The sequence below is a fragment of the Scyliorhinus torazame genome, chromosome 22 (assembly GCF_047496885.1).
Source record: "Scyliorhinus torazame isolate Kashiwa2021f chromosome 22, sScyTor2.1, whole genome shotgun sequence".
Classification (NCBI taxonomy): Eukaryota; Metazoa; Chordata; class Chondrichthyes; order Carcharhiniformes; family Scyliorhinidae; genus Scyliorhinus; species Scyliorhinus torazame.
In genome coordinates, this window is record NC_092728.1 from 40,817,139 (window position 1) to 40,842,184 (window position 25,046).

A 25,046-nucleotide genomic window follows, 5' to 3' on the forward strand; every position below is an offset into this window, starting at 1 on the left:
TCCTATTCCCTTTCTTAAACAGAGGAACAACATTCGCCACTCTCCAATCCTCTGGCACTATCCCCGTGGACAGCGAGGACCCAACGATCAAAGCCAAAGGCTCTGCAATCATCCCTTGCCTCCCAAAGAATCCTTGGAAATATCCCATCTGGTCCAGGGGACTTGTCGACCCTAAGGTTTTACAAACTTGCTAATACATCCTTCCTCAGAACATCTACTTCCTCCTGTCTACCCGCCTGAATCACACTCTCATCCTCAAAAACATGGCCCCTCTCCTTTGTGAACACTGAAGAAAAGTATTCATTCAACGCCTCTCCTATTTCTTCTGACTCCATGCACAAGTTCCCACTACTGTCCTTCACCGGCCCTACCCTCACCCTGGTCATTCTTTTATTTCTCACATAAGAGTAAAAAGCCTTGGGGTTTTCCTTGATCCGACCCAAGGACTTCTCATGCCCCCTCCTAGCTCTCCTAAGCCTTTTTTTCAGCTCATTCCTTGCTACCTTGTAACCCTCAAGCGACCCTACTGAACCTTGTTTTCTCATCCTTACATACTCTTCCTTTTTCCTCTTGACAAGACATTCAACCTCTTTTGTGAACCATGGTTCCCTCACACGGCCATTTCCTCCCTGCCTGACGGGGACATGCCTTTCAAGGACACGCAGTATTTGTTCCTTGAACAAGCTCCACTTTTCATTTGTGCCTTTCCCTGACAGTTTCTGTTCCCATCTTATGCTCCCTAATTCTTGCCTAATCGCATCATAATTACCCCTCCCCCAGTTATAAACCTTGCCCTGCCGTATGGCCCTATCCCTCTCCATTGCAATAGTGAAAGACATCGAATTGTGGTCACTATCTCCAAAGTGCTCCCCCACAAACAAATCTAACACTTGGCCCGGTTCATTACCCAGTACCAAATCCAATGTGGCCCCCCCTCTTGTCGGCCTATCCACATATTGTGTCAGGAAACCTTCCTGCACACTACAAAAACTGTCCCATCCGTACTGTTCGACCTATAGAGGTTCCAATCAATATTTGGAAAGTTAAAATCATCCATGACAACTACCCTGAGACCTCCACACCTATCCATAATCTGTTTTGCAATTTCTTCCTCCGTATCTCTATTACTATTTGGGGGCCTATAGAAAACTCCTAACAATGTGACCGCCCCTTTCCTGTTTCTAACTTCGGCCCATATTACCTCAGTAGGCAGATCCCCTTCGAACTGCCTTTCTGCAGCCGTTAAACTATCCTTGATTAACAATGCTACTCCTCCATCTCTTTTTCCACCTTCCCTACTCTTACTGAAACATCTATATCCCGAAACATCCAACAACCATTCCTGTCCCTGTTCTAACCATGCCTCTGTAATGGCCACAACATCGTAGTCCCAAGTACCAATCTACACTCCAAGTTCATCGACCTTATTCCGGATGCTCCTTGCATTGAAGTAGACACGCTTCAACCCACCTTTCTGATTGCCGGTACACTCCTGCGACCTTGATACCCTCCTCAGTACCTCACTACTATCGACACTGGCTTCTGGAACACAGCACGTTTTCCCAGCCCCCTGACAAAAGACTGTGGCCTCCTACAGCAGCTTACGAAATGGCGGCTGTTCGGAGAGCACACACATTTATACTCCGCCCAGCAGGCAGGGATCTACCCCCGTACCTGTAGTACAGGGGCCTTACCATAATACCCATATATACAATATCAACAGTGGTGACTACCACATTCACCCCCTGTTAAAAATGAGTCCAGCGGGGGTGGTGGAAAACTATACACATACAGATTGGTTTTAAAATTACAGAGATTACAAATTTAGACGATCGGGCGCCTTGATCTGTCGTTGAGAGCGCCGCAGTGCTGGTGGCGACTCAGGCGTCGGCTTGGTCTTCGGTGACTCCGGGAGTGTGTCGAAATCCTCTTCACCCTGGGTGGGAGCAAGGGGAGTACGGATTGTCCTGGAGCGGGGGCTTCGGTGGGGTGCACCGGGGGAGGGGAGGGAGGCGCAGGAGGGGGGGGGGGTTGTGGGGACCCATCTGGTGCCAGATCCCTGAGGGAGACTGTGCCTTGGCGGCCGTCGGGGTATGCTACGTAGGCGTATTGTGGGTTCGCATGGAGTAGCTGTACTCCCTCAACCAACGGGTCCGCCTTGTGGAGCCGCACGTGCTTGTGGAGGAGAATGGGTCCTGGAGCTGCCAGCCACGTTGGGAGCGAAACCCCGGAGGTGGACTTCCTGGGGAAGGCAAAGAGACGTTCATGGGGAGATTCGTTGGTCACGGTGCACAGGAGTGACCGAATGGAGTGCAGTGCGTTGGGGAGGACCTCCTGCCAGTGGGAGGCCGGGAGATTTCTGGACCGTAGGGCCAGCTGGACGGCCCTCCAGACCGTCCCGTTCTCCCTCTCCACCTGCCCATTTCCCCTGGGGTTGGAGCTGGTCGTCCTGCTCGAGGCAATGCCCCTGTTGAGCAGGTACTGGCGCAACTCATCGCTCATAAATGAGGATCCCCGGTCGCTGTGGACGGGTAAACTGAACAGAGCGAAGATGGTGTTGAGGGCTTTGGTGACGGTGGCAGACATATCGGGGCATGGGACGGCAAAGGGGAATCGGGAATACTCGTTGACCACATTAAAAAAGTACGTGTTGCGGTCGGTGGAGGGGAGGGGCCCTTTGAAGTCCACGCTGAGGCGTTCAAAGGGGCGGGAGGCCTTCACCAGGCGTGCACGGTCTGGCCGGTAGAAGTGCGGTTTACACACTGCGCAGACCTGGCAGTCTCTGGTGATAGCCCTGACTGCCTCGATGGAGTAGGGCAGATTGCGGGCCTTAATGAAGCGGTAAAAGCGGGTGACTCCCGGGTGACAGACATCGTCGTGCAGGGTCCGGAGTCGGTCCACTTGTGCGCTGGCACATGTACCTCGGGACAGGGCATCAGGGGGCTCGTTGAGCTTACCGGGGCGATACGAACTCTCGTAATTGTAGGTGGAGAGCTCGATCCTCCACCTCAAGGTTTTATCATTTTTGATCTTATCCCGCTGTGTGTTGTTAAACATGAAGGCAACCGACCATTGGTCAGTGGGGAGAGTGAATCTCCTGTCGGCCAGGTAATGCCTCCAATGTCGCACAGCTTCAATGATTACTAGGGGGCATAGGTTTAAGGTGAGAGGGGCAAGGTTTAGAGTAGATGTACGAGGCAAGTTTTTTACGCAGAGGCTAGTGGGTGCCTGGAACTCGCTACCGGAGGAGGTGGTGGAAGCAGGGACGATAGTGACATTTAAGGGGCATCTTGACAAATACATGAATAGGATGGGAATAGAGGGATACGGACCCAGAGAGTGTAGAAGATTGTAGTTTAGTCGGGCAGCATGGGCGGCACAGGCTTGGAGGGCCGAAGGGCCTGTTCCTGTGCTGTACATTTCTTTGTTCTTTGTTCTTTGATCGCTTGGGCCTCCTTTCCGACTGAGGTGTGCCGAATTTCGGAGGCATGGAGGGTGCGGGAAAAGAATGCCATGGGCCTGCCTGCCTGGTAGAGGGTGGTGGCCAGAGCACCGTCTGATGCATCGCTCTCGGTTTGGAAGGGGAGCGTCTCGTCGACCGCGTGCGTCGCGGCCTTGGCGATGTTGGCCTTGATACGGTTGAAGGCCTGGTGAGTCTCGGCCGTCAGTGGGAAAGCGGTGGATTGAATGCGTGGGCGGGCCTTGTCCGCATAATTTGGGACCCACTGGGCGTAATACGAAAAGAACCCCAGGCATTGTTTGAGGGCCTGGGGGCAGTGGGGGAGGGGCAGTTCCATGAGGGGGCGCATGCGATCAGGGTCAGGCCATAGAACTCCGTTCTGAACCACATAGCCGAGGATGGCTAATCGGTTCGGGCTGAACACACACTTCTCCTTGTTGTAAGTTAGGTTGAGGAGTGTGGCGGTGTGGAGAAATTTGGAAAGGTTAGCATCGTGGTCCTGCTGGTCGTGGCCGCAGATGGTGACGTTGTCCAGGTATGTGAAAGTGGCCCGTACCCGTCAACCATTTGGTCCATCTCCCGTTGGAAGACCGAGACCCCATTGGTGATGCCGAAGGGAACCCTAAGGAAATGGTAAAGGTGACTGTCCGCTTCGAACGCGGTGTAGGGGTGGTCCGCCTTACGGATGGGGAGCTGGTGGGAGGCAGATTTCAGGTCCACTGTCGCGAAGACCCAGTACTGTGCAATCTGATTGACCATATCAGATTTGCGTGGGAGGGGGTACGCGTCGAGCTGCGTTTACCGATTGATGGTCTGACTAGTCAACGACCATCCTGTTTTTCTCACCAGTTTTCACCACTACCACTTGGGCTCTCCAGGGGCTGTTGCTGGCCTTGATGATGCCTTCCCGCAGCAGCCGCTGGACATCAGACCTGATGAAGGTCCTGTCCTGGGCGCTGTCCCGTCTGCTCCTGGTGGCGATGGGTTTTCAATCCGGGGTGAGGTTTGCAAACAGGGAAGACGGGTCGACCTTGAGGGTCGCGAGGCCACAAACAGTAAGGGGTGGTAGGGGCCCGCCAAATTTCAGAGTTAGGCTCTGGAGGTTGCACTGGAATCCAGGCCGAGTAGCAAGGCAGCGCAGAGGTTGGGGGGGACGTAGAGCCGGAAGCCGCTGAACTCTACGCCCTGGACGGTGAGGGTGGCGATGCAGTACCCTCGGATCGCCACGGAGTGGGATCCGGAGGCCAGGGAGATTCTTTGGTTCGTGGGGTGTATCGCGAGGGAGCAGCGCCTTACCATATCGGGGTGGATGAAGCTCTCTCTGGTCCCGGAGTCTAGAAGGCAGGATATCTCATGCCCGTCGACCTTCACCTTTGTTGCGAAGCTGTGCGGTCGAGACTGGCCGATCGTGACCGAGGCGAGACGTGGCTGGTCGTCGGCGGTTGCAGACAATGAGCGGCCCGATGAGGCAGGGGTCCTGAGGCGGGTAAGATGGCGGCGCCCACGGGCCGCACGTGTCCTGGGGCAGGCAAGATGGCGGCGCCCTCTGGCCGCACATGTCTTGGCGCAGGCAAGATGGTGGTGCCCATTGGTTCTGAGGCAAGCAACATGGCGGCGCCCATGGGCCGCTCGTGTTGTGAGTGGAGCAAGATGGCGGTGGCCACGGGCCGCACGTCATCTGAGGAGTGGAAGATGGCGGCGCCCACTGGCCGCATGTGGGGGGTGCCGGGACAATAGTGGTGATTGAGCGGGCCTGGCATACTGCAGCGAAATGTCCCTTCTTGCCACAGGCCTTGCAGAGCGGGCTCCGCGCCGGGCAGCGCTGCCGGGGGTGTTTTGTCTGTCCGCAGAAGTAGCTCTTGGGTCCCCTGGGGTTGGTTGGCTGCCGCGCGGCGCAGGCGTGGGGTTGGCTGAGGGCGGTCGCTGATGGGGTCCACGATGCACTGGGGGGTGGGCCGTGCGGTCGGGGGCATAAGCCTGTACGTTGTGTCAGGCGACCGTGAGCGAGAGCGCTAATTTCTTGGGGGGTTGTCACGAGTTCAAGCGTGGCCCCTTCTAAGAGGCGCTGGCGGATGTAGTCAGGCCCTATGCCCGTAATGAACGCGTCTCTCATTAGGAGGTTCGAATGTTCAGTGGCCAAAATGGCCTGGCAGTCACAGTCTCTCACCAGGGCGAGCAGGGCATGCCAGAAATCTTCCACAGACTCACCGGGAAGTTGGTGCCGCTAGGAGGTGCCTGGTGTAGATCTTGTTGGTCTGCTAAGCGAAATTCTCCTTCAGTAGCGCCATGGCCTTTGCGTAGGTAGGCGCGTCCTGGACGAGGGAGCTCGTCCAAAACATTGGAGCTCAGCCGCGTGTACAGAATCTGGAGCTTCTGTGCTTCTGAGATTGGGTCTGGTGCAGACCCGATGTATGCTTCAAAGCAAGCGAGCCAATGTTGGAAGTCCTTTTTGGCGTTGTCTGCTTGAGGATGCAGCTGCAGGCGATCCGGCTTGATGCGGAGAACCATCTCTGGAAAATCTCTGTGTAATAAATTGATGCACTATCAATTACGACGAGACAAGAGTAGAATGTAATCGAGGCTTTATTACACAGAGATGTGTGGCCTCCTACAGCAGCTTACGAAATGGCTGCTGTTCGGAGAGCACACACATTTATACTCCGCCTCCTGGGCAGAGCCAGCAGGCAGGGATCTACCCCCGTACCTGTAGTACAGGGGCCTTACCATAATACCCATATATACAATATCATACAACAGTGGTGACTACCACAATAACCAGCTAAACATTGTAGCAATAAACTTCAGACTTTTCTCTGGAGAAAAAAAACTCATCAATCACCTCACACTCCCGAATATCTGAGCTCTCTGACTGAAGACTGTGGCCCTGATTTTTGCTCCCAGGTCAACTGCGCGGAGACAGGAGAATTCCCGGGGCTGGGCTTGATTAGAAGTCAGGCCCACCGCCTCTGGAGCGAGTGTAGAGGCTGCCGGATGTGAAGGTGGACTGAGCGGATGGCCTGCTTCTGTGCTCCAGCACTTTGTTGAATTGAATAACAAAATGATTTAAACAAAAAAACAACCCTCCAGCCCTCATAACCCTGCACACTTCCCATGCCCCATAAGGGAGGCACGGTAGCACAGTGGTTAGCACTGTTGCTTCACAGCTCCAGGGTCCCAGGTTCGATTCCCGGCTTGGATGACTGTCTGCACGTTCTCCCGTGTCTGCGTGGGTTTCCTCCGGGTGCTCTGGTTTCCTCCCTCAAGTCCCGAAAGATGTGCTTGTTAGGTGAATTGGACATTCTGAATTCTCCCTCTGTGTACCCGAACAGGTGCCGGAGTGTGGCGACTAGGGAATTTTCACAGTAACTTCATTGCACTGTTAATGTAAGCCTACTTCTGACAATAAAGATTATTAATTAATTAGTAATGCCAACCCATGCCCCTCTACTCACCACATTTTGCCCTTACCCCCTCCATACCAACTCGCCTGGTACCCTTTGACAGTTCTTCGACAACTTTTACAGTTCAAATGTGTTTATAGACTTTTTACGCACAATCATGTTTACGTTTAACAATCCCAAATGGAACCTTACCTCTTTCAAATGGAACCTTACCTCTCTAAAGGCATCCCAGGATCCAAAAGGGTACCTTCCCTCCCTCTCAACCAGTGTAATCTTCACACTCTAGGTTACACAGCCTGGCCTATCAAAATCCCACTTCAGCTGGTGATTTAAATGGCCAGCTGTCTACATAAACTATGCATGTGCGAACCCCTGCCTGACTCCTATCCCTCAACATGAAAATACAAGGTGCCGTGTTCGGGGGCGGGATGAAGGATTTCTAGGTTTGTCTGCCAGTTTCACCACATTGGAGACGGAGAGGATCTCCGCTGCGATGAAAATCTGGGCCCATGTTTGTTAAAGAACAAAATTACTTACTGTTTACTCACCCTCAGAGCTCCAACTCGATATTTCATTGAATCATAGAATTCTGACAGTGCAGAAGGAGGCCATTCAGCCCATCGAGTCTGCACCAATATTTTGAATGAGCAGTCTACCCATTTACACTCCCGTCCACCCTATCCCCATAACCCCATAACCTAACCTGCACACCCCTGGACACGAAGGGAAAATTTAGCATGGCCTATCCAGCTAACCTACACCTCTTTGGACTGTGCGAGGAAACCGGAGCACCCGGAGGAAACCCACGTACACACGGGGAGAAAGTGCAAACTCCACACAGACAGTTATCCAAGGCTGGAATTGAACCCGAGTCCCTGCTGCTGTGAGGCAGCAGTGCTAACCACTGTGCCACCATTCCACTCCTCAGACGTCAATGTTGGCATTTCTTTAACAGAATTACAAGAATCGACTGCATCCCTGAGCGCTCTGTGCTGGCTGGCCGAGGGAAAAGAAAACTACGTACCCTGTAAAAAGGGAAGCAAAAGCACCGTCGGCCATTTTACATGACTGCTCAAGCCCACTAGAAGAACCTAAAAAAAGAGCAGGTGTAGACCATACGGCCCCTCGACTTTTTTCCGCCCTTGTCCACTTTGGTAGGAAGGATAGAAAAGCATCAGATTATTTAAATGGTGAGAGATTGCAGGACTGTGAGGTACAGAGGAATCCGGGTGTCCTGGTACATGAATCACAAAAAGTTAGTGTGCGGCTACAGCAAGTGATCAGGAAGGGAAATGGAATGTTGTTGTTTATAGCAATGGGAATGGAATTTAAAAGTGGGGAACTTTGACTGCAATCGTACACGGGATTGGTGAATCACATCTGGTGTACTGTGTACAGTTTTGGTCCCCTTACTTAAGAAAGGATATAAATGCATTGGGAACAGTTCAGCTGTAACCACCTCTAATTATTCTGAACACCAGAGAATATCAGCTCAATTCACTGAGCCCCTCATCATAGGACAAGCCCCTCAGCCCAGGGACCAATCCAGTGAATCTTTACATACACCTCCAATGTAGGTAAACCCTTCCTTATATATGGAGATCAAAACTGTGCAGCATACTCCAGGTGTGGTCTCATCAAAGACCCCTACAATTGTAGAGAAACTCTCACATTCTTGCAACAATTATTCTTCCTATCTCACAATTCCCCACATTATATTGCATCTGGCTCTTTACTGCTCACTCATTTCATCTGTCTGTATCTCTTTGCAGCCTCTTTGTGTCCTCCTCACCACTTACATTCCCACCTAGCTTTGTATAGTCAGCAAACATGCAGACATTACTCTCAATCTCATTGTCTAAGTACTTGGAACTAAGATGTTGTTGCCATTACAGAGACCTGGTTGAGTGAAGGACAGGATTGGCAGCTAAACGTTCCAGGATTTAGATGTTTCAGGAGGGATAGAGGGGGATGTAAAAGGGGTGGCGGAGTTGTGCTACTGGTTAGGGAAAATATCACAGCTGTACTACGGGAGGACACCTCAGAGGGCAGTGAGGCTATATGGGTAGAGATCAGGACTAAGAAGGGTGCAGTCACAATGTTGGGGGTTTACTACAGGCCTCCCAACAGCCAGCGGGAGATAGAGGAGCAGATAGGTAGACAGATTTTGGAAACGAGTAAAAACAACAGGATTGTTGTGATGGGAGACTTCAACTTCCCCAATATTGACTGGGACTCACTTAGTGCTAGGAGCTTAGACGGGGCAGAGTTTGTAAGGAGCATCCAGGAGGGCTTCTTAAAACAATATGTAGACAGTCCAACTAGGGAAGGGGCGGTACTGGACCTGGTATTAGAGAATGAGCCCGGCCAGGTGGTAGAAGTTTCAGTAGGGGAGCATTTCGGGAACAGTGACCACAATTCAGTAAGTTTTAAAGTGTTAGTGGACAAGGATAAGAGTGGTCCAAGGGTGAATGTGCTAAATTGGAGGAAGGCTAATTATAACAACATTAGGCGGGAACTGAAGAACCTAGATTGGGGGCGGATGTTTGAGGGTAAATCAACATCTGACATGTGGGAGGCTTTCAAATGTCAGTTGAAAGGAATTCAGGACCGGCATGTTCCTGTGCGGAAGAAGGATAAGTACGGCAAATTTCGGGAACCTTGGATAACGAGAGATATTGTAGGCCTCGTCAAAAAGATAAACGAAGCATTAGTCAGGGCTAGAGGGCTGGGGACAGACAAAGCTGTGTGGAATATAAGGAAAGTAGGAAGTAACCTAAGCAAGGTGTCAGGAGGGCTAGAAGGGGTCACGAAAAGTCATTGGCAAATAGGGTTAAGGAAAATCCCAAGGCTTTCTACATGTACATAAAAAGCAAAAGGGTAGCCAGGGAAAGGGCTGGCCCACTGAAGGATAGGCAAGGGAATCTATGTATGGAGCCAGAGGAAAAAGGGCGAGGTACTAAATGAATACTTTGCATCAGTATTCACCAAAGAGAAAGAATTGGTGGATGTTGAGTCTGGAGAAGGGTATGTAGATAGCCTGGGTCACATTGAGATCCGAAAAGACGATGTGTTGGACGCCTTGAAAAATATTAAGGTAGATAAGTCCCCAGGGCCTGATGGGATCTACCCCAGAATACTGAAGGATTCAGTAAAAGTCGGGAGACAGCACAGAGGAGGGGAATGTCGAAGACCAGCAAATGAACGGCCGTGAAAAAAGCGGCTGAAAGTCCGTCGTGGAGTGGAAAGGTCACTGCGGGGTCAGCAACGAAAATGGAGGCTGGAGCACCAGGGGAGGCCGCATTGCTTCCGAGTGAAGAAATAACTAAGGTGATGGTTGTGGAATTCAAAAGGCAGTTTGCAAAATGCATGGAGACAGTGAGGAAGGAGATGAGGGCGGTTTTGAGTGCGCTGGTGGAGGAGGCGATTCCCCCGGTGATGATGGCGGTGGCGAGCGCAGTGGCGGAGGTTCGAGAGCAAGGGGAGGCGCTGAAGGAAGTGGAGGAGACGTTATTGCAGCACGATGATCAACTTGCCTCGATGGGGAAGGAGATGCGGAAGGTGATGGACATTAACAAGGATCTGCGAGGAAAAATTGAAGACCTGGAAAACAGATCCAGGCGACAGAATTTGAGGATTGTGGGGCTGCCCGAAGGAGTTGAAGGACCGAAGCCAACTGAGTATTTTGCCGCGATGCTGGCAAAACTATTGGGGGAGGGGGAGGACCCCTCCCGATATGAACTGGATCGGGCTCATCAGTCGTGGAGGCCTGTACCAAAGGCGAGTGAGCCGCCAAGGGCAGTGACTCAGTGACTCTGTGCTTCCGTAGGTACAGTGTGAAGGAGAAGGTCCTGAGCTGGGCCAAGCAGAAGCGGGTGGTGCAGTGGGCTGGATCTGGTATACGTGTATACCAGGACTTTACGGTGGAGCTGGCGAGGAGGCGGGCTGCCTTCAACCGGCTGAAGAGGACACTACATTAGCAAGGTGCAGTGCGGCATTGTATATCCAGCAAAGCTGAGGGTGACTTCTAAGCTCAGGGACTTTTATTTTGGACAGGATCTCCTCCCATTTGGAAGCAAATGGACGTATTAGTGAGAGGCAGCATGGTTTTGTGAAGGGGAGGTCGTGTCTCACTAACATGATAGAATTTTTCGAAGAGGTCACAAAGATGATTGATGCAGGTAGGGCAGTGGATGTTGTCTATATGGACTTCAGTAAGGCCTTTGACAACGTCCCTCATGGCAGACTGGTACAAAAGGTGAAGTCACACGGGATCAGGGGTGAGCTGGCAAGTTGGATACAGAACTGGCTAGGTCATAGAAGGCAGAGAGTAGCAATGGAAGGGTGCTTTTCTAATTGGAGGGCTGTGACTAGTGGTGTTCCACAGGGAGCAGTGCTGGGACCTTTGCTGTTCGTAGTACATATAAATGATTTGGAGGAAAATGTAACTGGTCTGATTAGTAAGTTTGCAAACGACACAAAGGTTGGTGGAATTGCGGATAGCGATGAAGACTGGAGGGTCGAAGGGTCTGTTGCTGTGCTGTACTTTTCTTTGTTGTTTGTTTGTTATTGATCGACATTACAACTGACTGAGGCCCCAGTACTCATCCTTGCAGTGTTTCACTAGTCACAGCTTGCAGGCTTGGACATGAAGAACAAAAGGACAAAGAAAGGTATAGCACAGGAACAGGTCCTTCGACCCTCCAAGCCTGCGCCGACCATGCTGCCCATCTAACCTAAACCTTCTACACTATCAGAATCCATAGCCCTCTATTTCCATCCTATTCATGTATTTGTCAAAACGTCCCTTAAACGTCACTATCGTCCCTTCTTCCACCACCTCCACCAGCAGCGGGTTCCAGGCACCCACTACACTCTGTGTAAAAAATTCCCTTGCACATCTTCTCTAAATTTTGTTCCTCGCACCTTAAACCTATGTCCCCTAGTAATTGACCCCTCTACCCTGGGGAAAAGCCTCTGACTATCCACTCTGTCTCTGCCCCTCATAATTTTGTAGACTTCTATCAGGTCGCCCCTCAACCTCCTTCGTTCCAGTGAGAACAAGCCGAGTTTATCCAACCTCTCCTCATAGCTAATGCCCTCCATAACATGCAACATCCGGGTAAATATCTTCTGCACCCTCTCCAAAGCCTCTGGTAATGTGGCGGCCAGGATACAGGAGGGAGATAGAGAACCTAGTGGAGTGGTGCAGCGACAACACTCTCTCCCTCAATGCCAGCAAAACTAAAGAGCTGGTCATTGACTTCAGGAAGCAAAGTACTGTACACACCCCTGTCAGCATCAACGGGGCCGAGGTGGAGATAGTTAGCAGTTTCAAATTCCTAGGGGTACACATCACCAAAAATCTGTCCTGGTCCACCCACGTTGACGCTCACACCAAGAAAGCACAACAGCGCCTATACTTCCTCAGGAAACTAAGGAAATTTGGCATGTCCACATTAACTCTTACCAACTTTTTCAGATGCACCATAGAAAGCATCCTATCTGGCTGCATCACAGCCTGGTAAGGCAACTGCTCGGCCCAGGACCGCAAGAAACTTCAGAGAGTCGTGAACACCGCCCAGTCCATCACACGAACCTGCCTCGCATCCAGTGACTCCATCTACACCTCCCGCTGCCTGGGGAAAGCGGGCAGTATAATCAAAGATCCTCCCACCCGGCTTACTCACTCTTCCAACTTCTTCCATCGGGCAGGAGATACAGAAGTCTGAAAACACGCACGAACAGACTCAAAAGCAGCTTCTTTCCCACTGTCACCAGACTCCTAAACGACCCTCTTATGGACTGACCTCATTAACATTACACCCTGTATGCTTCATCCGATGCCGGTGTTATGTAGTTACATTGTGTACCTTTTGTTGTCCAATTATGTATTTTCTTTTATTTCCTTTTCTTTTCATGTACTTAATGATCTGTTGAGCTGCTCGTAGAAAAATACTTTTCACTGTACCTCGGTACACGTGACAATAAACAAATCCAATCCAAACCAATTGAAAACTATATTCCAAGTGTGGCCTAAGATTCTATACAGCTGCAGCATGACACTCAATTTTTACACTCAATGCCCCGTCCATTGAAGGTAAGCATTCCGTATGTCTTCTTGACTACCTTCTCCGCCTGCATTGCCACTTTCAGTGACCTGTGGACCTGTACACCCAGATCCATCTGCCTGTTAATACTGTTAAGGGTTCTGCCTTTACTGTATATTTCCCGCCTATAATAGACCTTGAAATGTCCAGTTTAACCCTGGTCTTTGATTTCAGCCCATTGACCGGTCCTCTTTCCATGCTAATACATTACTGACCAACTCCATAATCATTATCTTGAATAGTTTAAAAAAATACTTTTATTGGATTTTTAACATTTTATATCAAAAGTTACAAGGTAAGACAAAACCAACACATGGATCAACACAAATTATAACCACAGTAGTTTTGATGGTCATACATAGAGAACCTATCTTAAAGAATGCATTTATTAAGGCCAAAAGCTGGTCAAGGAAGCTACAAGAGAAAGACATTACAGAATAAATGGCAGCTGAATGCCAGCTGGGCCATACAGGTGCCCGAGGAATGCCCCCTGGGTCACAAGCATAACTGGCTATGCTTCCCTGAGAGGGAGCTTTTATCTAGTTATTGGGGGCCGTGGGAGTCTCTGTTTGGAAGCCCCCCCGAGTGGTCAGCCAATACCGCTCTGCGGCCCTTGCCACCCGCCTTGGTTGTCTCCTTTCTGGAGGATGCGAGGGGGGGGGGGCACTGTGTGCTTTTTCCTATTGCTCTTTGTCCCTCCCAGTTCCTCATTCTACCTGCCCTGAGTTTCATGTGGTGTCTTCCCCCCCTTCCTGCTCTCCTGCCCCTTTCCCCCTTCCCGCGCTCCCCCCCCCCACTTTCCCCTCCTTGTTTTGCGCTCTGATCTGGTGTCCCGTTCCCCCACCCCCCCCCTCACTTTATTGGTTGCTTGTTTCAAACAGGTCCTGGAACAAGTTGGTGAACAGACTTCATGTTTTGTGGAGTCTTCCTCCGATCCTCTAATGGCGTATTTTATTTTCTCTAGCTTGAGAAATTCCGCCAGGCCAGACAGCCAGTCTGCAGTCTTGGGTGGCGCTGCCGATCGCCAGCTGAGCAGACGTCCCCGGCGGGCGATCAGGGAGGCAAAGTCTAAGGTGCCCGCCCCTCTCCCCATGAAGAGCTCTGGCTGTTCTGATATCCCGAAGACCGCCGCTCACCCCCACAACCCTGGACATGGCCTCGAAGGACGCCCAGTATCCAAAAAGTCCGGGGCAAGATCAGAACATGTGGGTGTAGTCGGCTGGGCATCCCTGGCACCTTTCACACTTGTCCTCCACCTCCGGGAAGAATCTGCTCATTCTTCTCCTGCTTAGGTGCACCCTGTGCACCACCTTTAGTTGCGTTAGGCTCAGCCCTGCACACATGGAGTTGAATTTTGCCCTGTGCAGAGCTTCGCTTCGGAGTCCTCCCCTTATCTCCCTGCATAGCTCCTCCTCCCTTTTCTCCCTCATCTCGTCCAGGGGTAAGTGTACCTCCTCCAGTAGCTGTCCGTACAGTTCCCATCTCCTCGCTCGCCCGCAGTCAGTAATCTGTCCAATGGTGAGTATCCTGGTAACTGGGGGAATGTCGTTGTCTCCTTGCAGAGAAAGTATTTAATTTGATTTTATTGTAGTTTGTTTCCTTTTGGGAGCTGGAACTTGTCCGTGAGTCCCCCTAGGGTTATTACCCTGCCTTCCACGTACATGTCTCCTAACGTCAGAGTCCCTCTGTCCTGTTTCCACCTTTTGAAGAATGGGAACCATCGTGGATATCTCAATGTTTCAGTTGATTCCACATTCACAGCGTGGCTACTGCCACTGGGCTTTTTGAGTATCTGGCTGGGGGAGGATGGGAGTGCAGGTGTGGGCAGTGATCGGAAGGATGTCCCCGTGCAGGAACATCCTGCAAATTCTCCCCTGTGACCCCCCCCCCCCCCCCCACCCCCCCCCCCCCCCCCCCTCCTCCCCTGTGGCCTGATTTGTAACCTGAGAAGGTTGCAAACTCGCTTAGGAGTTCCATTATTTCATCAATGCTGGCTAGGGAGAGCAGGCCATCTGTGTAGAGTGAGACTCTATACTTTCTGTCTCCTCTTTGAATGCCTCTCCACCCCTTCGCCGCTCTCAGAGTGACCGCCAGTGGCTCAATTGCCAGGGCAAACAGTAACAGGATAAAGGTGTTCCCTGCTTTGTGCCCCTGTGCAGCCGGAAGTATCCAGAGCTGGTGGTGTTTGTCCGTACGCTCGCCATGGGAGCGTTGTACAGTAATTTCACCGATGAAGTGAACCCTGGCCTAAATCCAAACCGTTGCAGTACTGCAATGAGACATTTCCATGCGACTCTGTTGCAGGCTTATTCTGCGTCCAGGGAGATGATCACCCCTGGTGTTCTCTCCCCAGATTGGGTCATGATCACGTTCACCAGCTGCCTAATTTTCGCTATTAATTGCCAGCCTTTAACAAAGACCGTCTGATCTTCCGCGTGTGCCTCTGGCACGCAACTCTCCAGCCGCCTCGCTAGGGCCATCGCCACGAACTTGACGTCAGTATTAAGGAGTGAGCTGGCTCTGCATGTCCCACACTCTGTTGGGTCTTTATCGTTTCAGGGATCAATGATATCGAGGCCTGTGTGATGCACTATCAATTACGAAGAGACAAGAGTAGAGAGTAATCGAGGCTTTATTAAGCAGAGATGTGTTGCCTCCTACAGCTGCTGCCGAAATGGCTGCAGCTCGGTGAGCACACACATTTATACTCCACCTACTGGGCGGAGCCAGCAGGCAGGGATCGACCCCCGTACCTGTAGTACAGGGGCCTTACCGTAATACCCATATATACACTATAATACAACAGTGGTGACTACCACATTCACCCCCTGTTAAAAAAGAATCCAGCGGGGTTGGTGGAAAATATTTACATGTATGTGAGCATTTTTGAAGTGTACAGTTTGGGGAAAGGTTCACAAATTTAGCCGGTCGGGTGCCTTGATCCTCCGTTGTGAGCTCCGCGGCCCCGGTGACGATGCAGGCGCCGGCTTGGTCGGCGTTGACTCCAGGAGCGTGTAGTCCTCAACTTCATCCCCGGGTGGAACCAATGGGAGGATGGATCGTCCTGGAGCGGGGGCTGTGGTGAGGTGCGCTGGGGGGGAGGAAGGGTGGCGCTGGGGCAGTTGGGGGTGGGGGTGGGGAGGGGACCCAGCTGGTGCCAGGTCCCTGAGGGAGACTGTGTCTTGGCGGCCGTCGGGGTACGCCACGTAGGCGTACTGCGAGTTTGCATTGAGTAGCTGTACCCTCTCGACCAACGGGTCCGCCTTGTGGAGCCGCACGTGCTTGCGGAGGAGAACGGGTCCTGGAGCTGCCAGCCACGTTGGGAGCGAAACCCCGGAGGTGGACTTCCTGGGGAAGGCAAGGAGGCATTCATGGGGGGTTGCATTAGTCGCAGTGCAAAGTAGCGATCGGATGGAGTGAAGGGCGTTGGGGAGGACCTCCTGCCAACGGGAGACCGGGAGATTTACAGAAAGTTGTGTTTTAAAAGTACAGATAATATTACACATTCAGGCGGTCCGGTGCTTTGATCTGTCGTTGGGAGCGCTGCAGTGCTGGTGGCGACTCCGGGACTCCTGGTGGCGGCTTGGTCTTCGGTGACTCCGGGAGCGTGTCAAAATCTTCTTCATCCCTGGGTGTGAACAAGGGGAGGACGGATTGTCCCGGAGTGGGGGCTGCAGTGGGGTGCGCCGGGGGAGGGAGGGTGGCGCCGGGTCGGAGGAGGCGGTGTGTGTGGATCCAGCTGGTGCCAGGTCCCTGAGGGAAGACTGTGTCTTGGCGGCAGTCGAGGTACGCTATGTAGGCATATTGCAGGTTGGCGTGAAGTAGCTGTACCCTCTCAACCAACGGGTCCGCCTTGTGGAGTCAAACGTGACTATGGAGGAGAACGGGTCCTGGAGCTGCGAGCCATGTCGGGAGCGAAACCCCGGAGGTAGACTTCCTGGGGAAGGCAAAGAGACGTTCATGGGGGGTTTAATTAGTCGCAGTGCACAGGAGTGACCGAATGGCGTGAACTGCGTCGGGGAGGACCTCCTGCCAGCGGGAGGCCGGGAGATCTCTGGACCGTAGGGCCAGCTGGACGGCCCTCCAGACCGTCCCATTCTCCCGCTCCACCTGCCCGTTTCCCCTGGGGTTGTAGCTGGTCGTCCTGCCCGAGGCAATGCCCCTGTTGAGCAGGTACTGGCGCAGCTCATCGCTCATGAATGAGGATCCCCGATCGCTGTGGACGTAGGCGGGGAAACCGAACAGAGCGAAGATGGTGTTGAGGGCTTTGGTGACGGTGGCAGACGTCATATCGGGGCATGGGATGGCAAAGGGGAATCGGGAATACTCGTCGACCACACTGAGAAAGTATGTGTTGTGGTCGGTGGAGGGGAGGGGCCCTTTGAAGTCCATGCTGAGGCGTTCAAAGGGGCCGGTAGAAGTGCGGTTTACACTCCGCGCAGACCTGGCAGTCTCTGGTGACAGCCCTGACCTCCTCGATGGAGTAGGGCAGGTTGCGGGCCTTTATGAAATGGTAAAAACGTGTGACCCCTGAGTGACAGAGGTTGTCGTGCAGGGTCCGGAGTCGATCCACTTGTGCGCTGGCACATGTACCTCGGGACAGGGCCTCGGGGGGCTCGTTGAGCTTATCGGGGCGATACAAAATCTCGTAATTGTAGGTGGAGAGCTCGATCCTCCACCTCAAGATTTTATCGTTTTGATCTTGCCCCGCTGTGTGTTATTGAACATGAAGGCAACCGACCATTGGTCAGTGAGGAGAGTGAATCTCCTGCCGGCCAGGTAATGCCTCCAATGCCGCACAGCTTCAACGATCGCTTGGGCCTCTTTTTCAACAGAGGAGTGCTGAATTTCGGAGGCATGGAGGGTGCGGGAAAAGAATGCCACGGGCCTGCCTGCCTGGTTGAGGGTGGCGTCCAGTGCGACATCTGATGCATCGCTCTCGACTTGAAAGGGGAAGGTCTCGTCGACCGCATGCATCACGGCCTTGGCGATGTCGGCCTGATACGGTTGAAGGCCTGGTGAGCCTCGGCCATCAGAGGAAAAACAGTGGATTGAATGAGTGGGCGGGCCTTGTCCGCATAGTTTGGGACCCACTGGACGTAATACGAAAAGAACCCCAGGCAACGTTTGAGGGCCTTGGGGCAGTGGGAGAGGGGGAGTTCCATGAGGTGGCGCATGCGATCAGGGTCGGGCCCCAGAATTCCGTTCTGGATTACATAGCCGAGGATGGCTCAGCGGTTCGTGCTGAACACACACTTCTCCTTGTTATAGGTGAGGTTGAGGAGAGTGGCGGTGTGGAGAAATTTGGTCCTGCTGATCGTGGCTGCAGATGGTGACATTGTCCAGTTACAGGAAAGTGGCCCGCAGCCCGTACCGTTCAACCATTCGGTCCATCTCCCGTTGGAAGACCAAATTGGTGACGCCGAAGGGAACCCGAAGAAAGTGGTAAAGGCGGCCGTCTGCCTCGAAGGCAGTGTATGGGTGGTCCGCCTTGCGGATGGGGAGCTGGTGGTAGGCAGATTTCGGGTTTACTGTCGAGAAGACTCGGTACTGTGCAATCTGATTGACCATATCAGATATGCGTGGGAGGGGGTACGCGTCGAGCCGCGTGTACCGATTGAAGGTCTGACTGTAGTCAACGACCATCCTGTTTTTCTCCCCAGTTTTCACCACTACCACTTGGGCTCTCCAGGGGCTGTTGCTGGCCTCGATGATGCCTTCCCGCAGCAGCCGCTGGACTTCAGACCTGATGAAGGTCCTGTCCTTGGCGCTGTACCGTCTGCTCCTGGTGGCGATGGGTTTGCAATCCGGGGTTAGGTTTGCAAAAAGGGAAGGTGGGTCGACCTTAAGGGTTGCGAGGCCGCACACAGTAAGGGGTGGTAGGGGACGGCGAATTTCAGGGTTAGGCTCTGGAGGTTGCACTGGAAGTCCAGGCCGAGTAGCAAGGCAGCGCAGAGGTTGGGGAGGACGTAGAGGCGGAAGCTGCTGAACTCCACACCCTGGACAGTGAGAGTGGCGATGCAGTACCCCCGGATCGCCATGGAGTGGGAGATTCTCTGGTTAGCGGGGTGTACCGCGAGGGAGCAGCACCTTACCGTATCGGGGTGAATGAAGCTCTCAGTGCTCCCGGAGTCCAGCAGGTAGGAGATCTCGTGCCCGTTGACCTTCAATTTAGTTGAAGCAGTCGCAAGGCAAGGTTTTGTGGTCGAGACTGGTCAATCGTGACCGAGGCGAGACGTGGCTGGTCGTTGACGGTTGCAGGCGATGAGCGGCCGGATGAGGTGCCTGACGGGCATGGGTCCTGAGTCGGGTAAGCTGGCAGCGCCCACGGGCCGCACGTGTCGTGGGGAAAGCAAGATGGCGGCGCCCGTTGGTCCTGGGAGGAACAAGATGGCGGCACCCATGGGCCGCACGTGTTGCGAGTCGAGCAAGATGGCGGCGTACACTGGCCGCACGTGGGGGCAGCCGGGACAATAGCGGCGATTGAGCGGGCCTGGCACACTGCAGTCCCTTCTTGCCACATGCCTTGCAGAGGGCGCTCCGCGCCGGGCAACGCTGTCGGGGGTGTTTTGACTGCCCACAGAAGTAGCATTTGGGCCCCCCAGGGTTGGTTAGCTGCCGCGCGGCACAGGCGTGGGATTGGCTGAGGGCGGTCGCTGATGGGGTCCATGATGAGGCGGCAGTCTGCGGAGTCCACGATGCACAGGGGGGTTGGGCCGTGCGGTCGGGGGCATAGGCCTGAATGTTGCGTGATGCGACCGTAAGTGAAAGCGCTAATTTTTTGGTCGCCGCGAGGTCGAGCGTGGCCCCCCTCTAAGAGGCGCTGTCGGATGTAGTCAGACCCTATGCCCGTAACAAATGCGTCTCTCATTAGCAAATTCGAGTGTTCCGTGGCCGAAACGGCCTGACAGTCACAGTCTCTAACGAGGGGGAGCAGGGCGCGCCAGAAATCTTCCACTGACTCACCGGGAGGTTGACACCGCGTGGAGAGGAGGTGCCTGCTGTCGAGTGTGATAGTGCGCTGAGCATAGTTTTCCTTCAGTAGCGCCATGGCCTCTGCGTAGGTCGGCGCGTCCTGGACAAGTGGAAAGACTTTGGAGCTCAGCCCCGTGTAAAGGATCTGGAGCTTCTGTGCTTCTGAAATTTTGTCTGATGCAGACCCGATGTAAGCTTCAAAACAGGCTGACCAATGTTCAAAGTCCTTTTTGCCGTTGTCTGCTTGCGGATGCAGCTGCAGGCGATCCGGCTTGATGCGGAGGTCCATCTTCTGAAAACTCAGTGTAATAAATTGATGCACTATCAATTACACAAAGACGAGAGTAGGATGTAATCGAGGCTTTATTACACTGAGACGTGTGGCCTCCTACAGCAGCTGACAAAATGGCTGCTGTACTGGGAGCACACATATTTATACTCTGCCTACTGGGTGGAGCCAGTAGGCAGGGATCTACCCCATACCTGTAGTACAGGGGCCTTACCATAAAGCACCTAAATCAACATCCTATATATACAATATATACATCAGTGGTGACGACCACAATGCCTTTTGGAAATCCCAGTCTCTACTGGTTTTCCTTTATCTACTCTACCACTTACATCCTCAGACAAATGCTAATAAATTTGTCAAATAAAACTGTGCTGACTCCAGCTGATCAAAGTACTTCTTTCTAAATGCACCGCTAACACTTCCTTAATAATAGATTCCAGAATTTTCCCAGTGAATGATGTCAGGTTAACTGGTCTGTAATTCCCTGATTTCTCTCTCTCTTTTCTTGAAAAGTGTTAGGTTTACTAATTGCCAATCCACTGGCGATGTTCTAAAATCTTGGGAATTCTGGAAAATCCTAACCATCCCGTCCACTAACGCTGTTGCTGCCTCTTTCCGGACCCTGGGATCAGCTCCTGCAGGTTTGAGTTTCTCCAATATTTTCTTCTCTGGGGATATCAATCATATGACGTCTGTCACTCTTGTGAGCTCCAAGTTATCCTTTAGTTTTGGAATGTCATTTGTATCGTCTACTGTGAAGACAAGGCAATAAATACTTGTTTCATGTCTCTGCTGTTTCCCATGATTCCCCTATTGTCTCTGCTTGTCAGAACCTAGGACCAGGAGGAGGACATTCAGCCCATCGAGCCTGCTCTTGGTCTTATAATCAGCAAGGGAATGAAGAGTTATGGAGATAAGGCAGGAAAGTGGATTTAGTGAGGATTAGATCAGCCTTGATTTTATTAAATAGCAGATCAGGCTCAAAGGGCTGATTGGCCTCCTCCTGCTCATATTTCTTATTGGTCTTATGTTCCACCATTCAATGCGATTCTGGCTGATTGGACACTTCAATGCCTTTAACACCCACTAAGCCCTGTACATTATTGTTAATCACAAATCTATCAATCTCTGCTTTAAACATACTCAGTGACTGAACTTCCACAGCCCTCTGTGATAGAGAATTCCAAAGATTCACAACCCTCTGCGTGAAGGAATTCCTCCTCATTTCGGTTGTAAATATGATCAGAATGATTCACCTCTTTGTGCAGAATGCCCATTTTGATTGTTTAGCTTCATATATCCTCGCTCTTCATATATCCTCGCTCTTCACATATCCTCGCTCTTCACATATCCTCGCTCTTCATATATCCTCGCTCTTCACATACCCTCGCCGTTCTCCCCTGCTTCTCGTGTATTTTCTTCACTTTTTATTTGTCGCTACTTCAGTCGAGAACATTTGAGGCAGTTTTTAGTGACAAAGAATTGTGACATTTACAATGTGAGCCGGGCAGACGATTTTAAACAGACGTTGGAGAATCTATTGTGGAAAAGCTGCTGGTAAGGCTGGTGCTAGAGAGAGAAGCAGTGCAGGGGATATGGAGACACGTTGCAAGGTCAGACTGCTCTCCTTCATTGGCTGAACTTTACCTTGTGGTCTGGGAGCAGAGTGTTGATTGGCCCTCCAGGCTGAGCGGGAGGCTTGTGCTGCTCACAGAAGATTGTCCCGTCGACGAAGTGGAAGCTGTCACCTGGCACCAGCCTATTCCCACACGTAGCACAGGCAAAGCACTGTGGAGACATACAGGCAACAACTTAGAGTGGAAAGGGAGAGGGGTGGTGGAGTCGGGAGGGGAGTGGAGATGAGGGTTGGGGAGGGGGAATGGGGAGGGGAAAGTGGGGAGGGAGGTGGGGAGGAGGGTGTGGATGAGGGTTTGGGGAGCGAGAAGTGGAGAGGGGTTTGAGGAAGAGGGGGTGGTGGAGTGGGATTGGGGGGGTCTAAGGGTGTGAATAAGAGTTGGGGAGGGGAAATGGGGAGGGGAAGGGGAGAGAATGGGGAGGGGTATGGGGAGGGGGAAGTGGGGAGATGGAAGGTGGGGTAGGTTGGGGGAAGGGATGAGTGGGGGTTGGTTGGGGTGGAGGGGGGGGGGGCGAAGGCTCTGAGCCTCAGGACAGGCCCAGTACAACAATCGGGCAACGCACCAAAGAAGGAGCAATGTGAAGGGTATTTGAAAGTTCAAATTCAAAGAGAAAGATTTTAAGACGGGTCCCAAAGGAGGACAGGCTTAAGGAGAAAAACTCTAAAACAAAACTTTGAGGTGAAGGGAGAGGGTTGCTCGGGCTGCAGAGGAGTGTAAATATCTTGAAGCGTCGTAGGGGTTGGAGGAGGTCACAGAGGTAAAAAGGGTGGAGGTTACAAAGAAAGAAAGGCTTATGCGGGCTGGAGGAAGTTACGGAGTTAGGGAGGACGGTAGATGGAGCGGGAATCAGTGGGTGGTCAGTGTGTGGGGGTCAGTGTGTGGGGGTCAGTGTGGGGGGGTCAGTGTGGGGGTCAGTGTGCGGGGGTCAGTGTGCGGAGGTCAGTGTGCGGAGGTCAGTGTGGGGCATCACTGTGGGGGATCAGAGTGGGGGGTAATTGTGGGGGTTCAGTGTGGGGGGCAGTGTGGGGGGGGTCAGTGTGGGGGGTCAGTGTGGGGGTCAGTGTGGGGGGGTCAGCGTGGGGGGGTCATTGTGGGGGGTCAGTTTGGCGGTCAGTGTGGGTGTGGGGTTCAGTGTGGGGGGGGGTCAGTGTGGGGGGGTCAGTGTGGGAGGGTCAGTGTGTGGGGGTCAGTGTGGGGGGTCAGTGTGGGTGTGGGGGTCAGTGTGGGAGGAAAGTGTGAGGGGGTCAGTGTGGGAGGGTCAGTGTGGGGGGTCAGTGTGGGGGGTCAGTGTGGGGGGTCAGTGTGGGGGTCAGTGTGGGGGGGTCAGTATGGGGGGGTTAGTGGGTGATCAGTGTGTGGGGGTCAGTGTGGTGGGGTAAATGAGGGGGTCGGTGTGGGTGGTCACTGTGGGGGGTCAGCGTGGGGGGATCAGTGTGGGGGGTCAGTGTGGGGGGTCAGTGTGGGGGACAGTGTGGGGGGGTCAGTCTGGGGGGGTCAGTGTGGGGTCAGTGTGGGGGTCAGTGGGTGGTGGCCGGTGTGGGAGGGTCAGTTTGGGGGGTCAGTGTGGGGGGGTCAGTGTGCGGGGGTCCGTGTGGGGGGGTCAGTGTGGGGGGGTCAGTGTGGGGGGTCAGTGTGAGGGTGGTCAGTGTGGGGGGGTCAGTGTGGGGGGTCAGTGTGGGGGTCAGTGTGGGGGGTCAGTATGGGGGGTCAGTGTGGGGGGGTTCAGTGTGGGGGGTCAGTGTGTGGGGTCAGGGTGGGGGGTCAGTGTGGGGGGTCAGTGTGGGGGGTCAGTGTGGGGGGGGTCAGTGTAGGGGTCAGTGTGGGGGGATCAGTGTGGGGGGGGGTCAGTGTGGGGGGGTCAGTGTGGGAGGGTCAGTGTGGGGGGTCAGTGTGGGGGGTCAGTGTGGGAGTGGTCAGTGTGTGGGTTCAGTGTGTAGGTCAGTGTGGGAGGGTCAGTGTGGGGGGTCAGTGTGGGGGGTCAGTGTGGGGGGGTCAGTGTGGGGGGTCAGTGTGGGGGGGGTCAGTGTAGGGGTCAATGTGGGGGGGGCAGTGTGGGGGGTCAGTGTGGGGGGGTCAGTGTGGGAGGGTCAGTGTGGGGGGTCAGAGTGGGAGTGGTCAGTGTGTGGGGACAGTGTGGGGGGTCAGTGTGGGGGGGTCAGTGTGGGGGGGTCAGTGTGGGGGGTCAGTGTGGGGGGTCAGTGTGGGGGGGTCAGTGTAGGGGTCAGTGTGAGTGGGGCAGTGTGGGGGGTCAGTGTGGGGGAGGTCAGTGAGGGGGGTCAGTGTGTGGGGTCAGTGTGGGGGGTCAGTGTGGGGGGGTCAGTGTGGGGGGGTCAGTGAGGGGGGGTCAGTGTGTGGGGTCAGTGTGGGGAGTCTGTGTGGGGGGGTCAGTGTGGGGGGGTCAGTGTGGGGTGTCAGTGTGTGGGGTCAGTGTGGGGGGTCAGTGTGGGAGGGTCAGTGTGGGGGGTCAGTGTGGGGGGAGTCAGTGTGAGAGGGTCAGTGTGGGGGGGTCAGTTTGGGGGGACAGTGTGGGAGGGGTCAGTGTGGGGGGTCAGTGTGGGGGCGTCAGTGTGGGGGGGGTCAGTTTAGGGGTCAGTGTGGGGGGGTCAGTGTGGGGGGTCAGTGTGGGGGGTCAGTCTGGGAGGGTCAGTTTGTGGGGGTCAGTGTGGGTCAGTGAGGGAGGTCAGTGTGGGAGGGGTCAGTGTGGGGGGGGGTCAGTGTGGGGGGGTCAGTTTAGGGTTCAGTGTGGGGGGTCAGTGTGGGGTATCAGTCTGGGGGGTCAGTGTGGGGGGGTCAGTGTGGGGGGGTCAGTGTGGGGGGCTCAGTGTGGGGGGTTCAGTGTGGGAGGTGTCAGTGTGGGGGGGTCAGTATGTGGGGTGTCAGTGTGGGGGGTCAGTGTGGGGGGGTCAGTGTGTGGGGTCAGTGTGTGGGGGTTAGTGTGGGGGGATAAGTGTGGGAGGGGTCAGTGTGGGAGTGGTCAGTGTGGGTGGGTCAGTGAGGGGGGTCAGTGTGAGGGGTCAGTGTTGGGGGTCAGTGTGGGGTTGTCAGTGTGGGAGGGGTCAGTGTGGGGGGTCAGTGTGGGAGGTGTCAGTGTGGGTAGGGTCAGTGTGGGAGGGGTTAGTGTGGGGGGTTAGTGTGGGTGGGGTTAGCGTGGGGGGGTCAGTCTGGGGGGTC

The 25,046-nt window shown here is 53.7% G+C and overlaps 1 protein-coding gene across 1 annotated transcript in view; it reads right to left on the reverse strand.

The window, feature by feature from the left end:
• Nucleotides 1–25,046, reverse strand: part of LOC140399032 (LIM domain transcription factor LMO4-A-like) — a 122,132-nt gene that overhangs the window by 14,980 nt on the left and 82,106 nt on the right. The window contains exon 4 of the mRNA XM_072488095.1: nucleotides 21,886–22,026. Within this exon, the coding sequence (XP_072344196.1) occupies nucleotides 21,886–22,026 (141 nt within the window). The remainder of the gene's footprint in view (nucleotides 1–21,885; nucleotides 22,027–25,046) is intronic.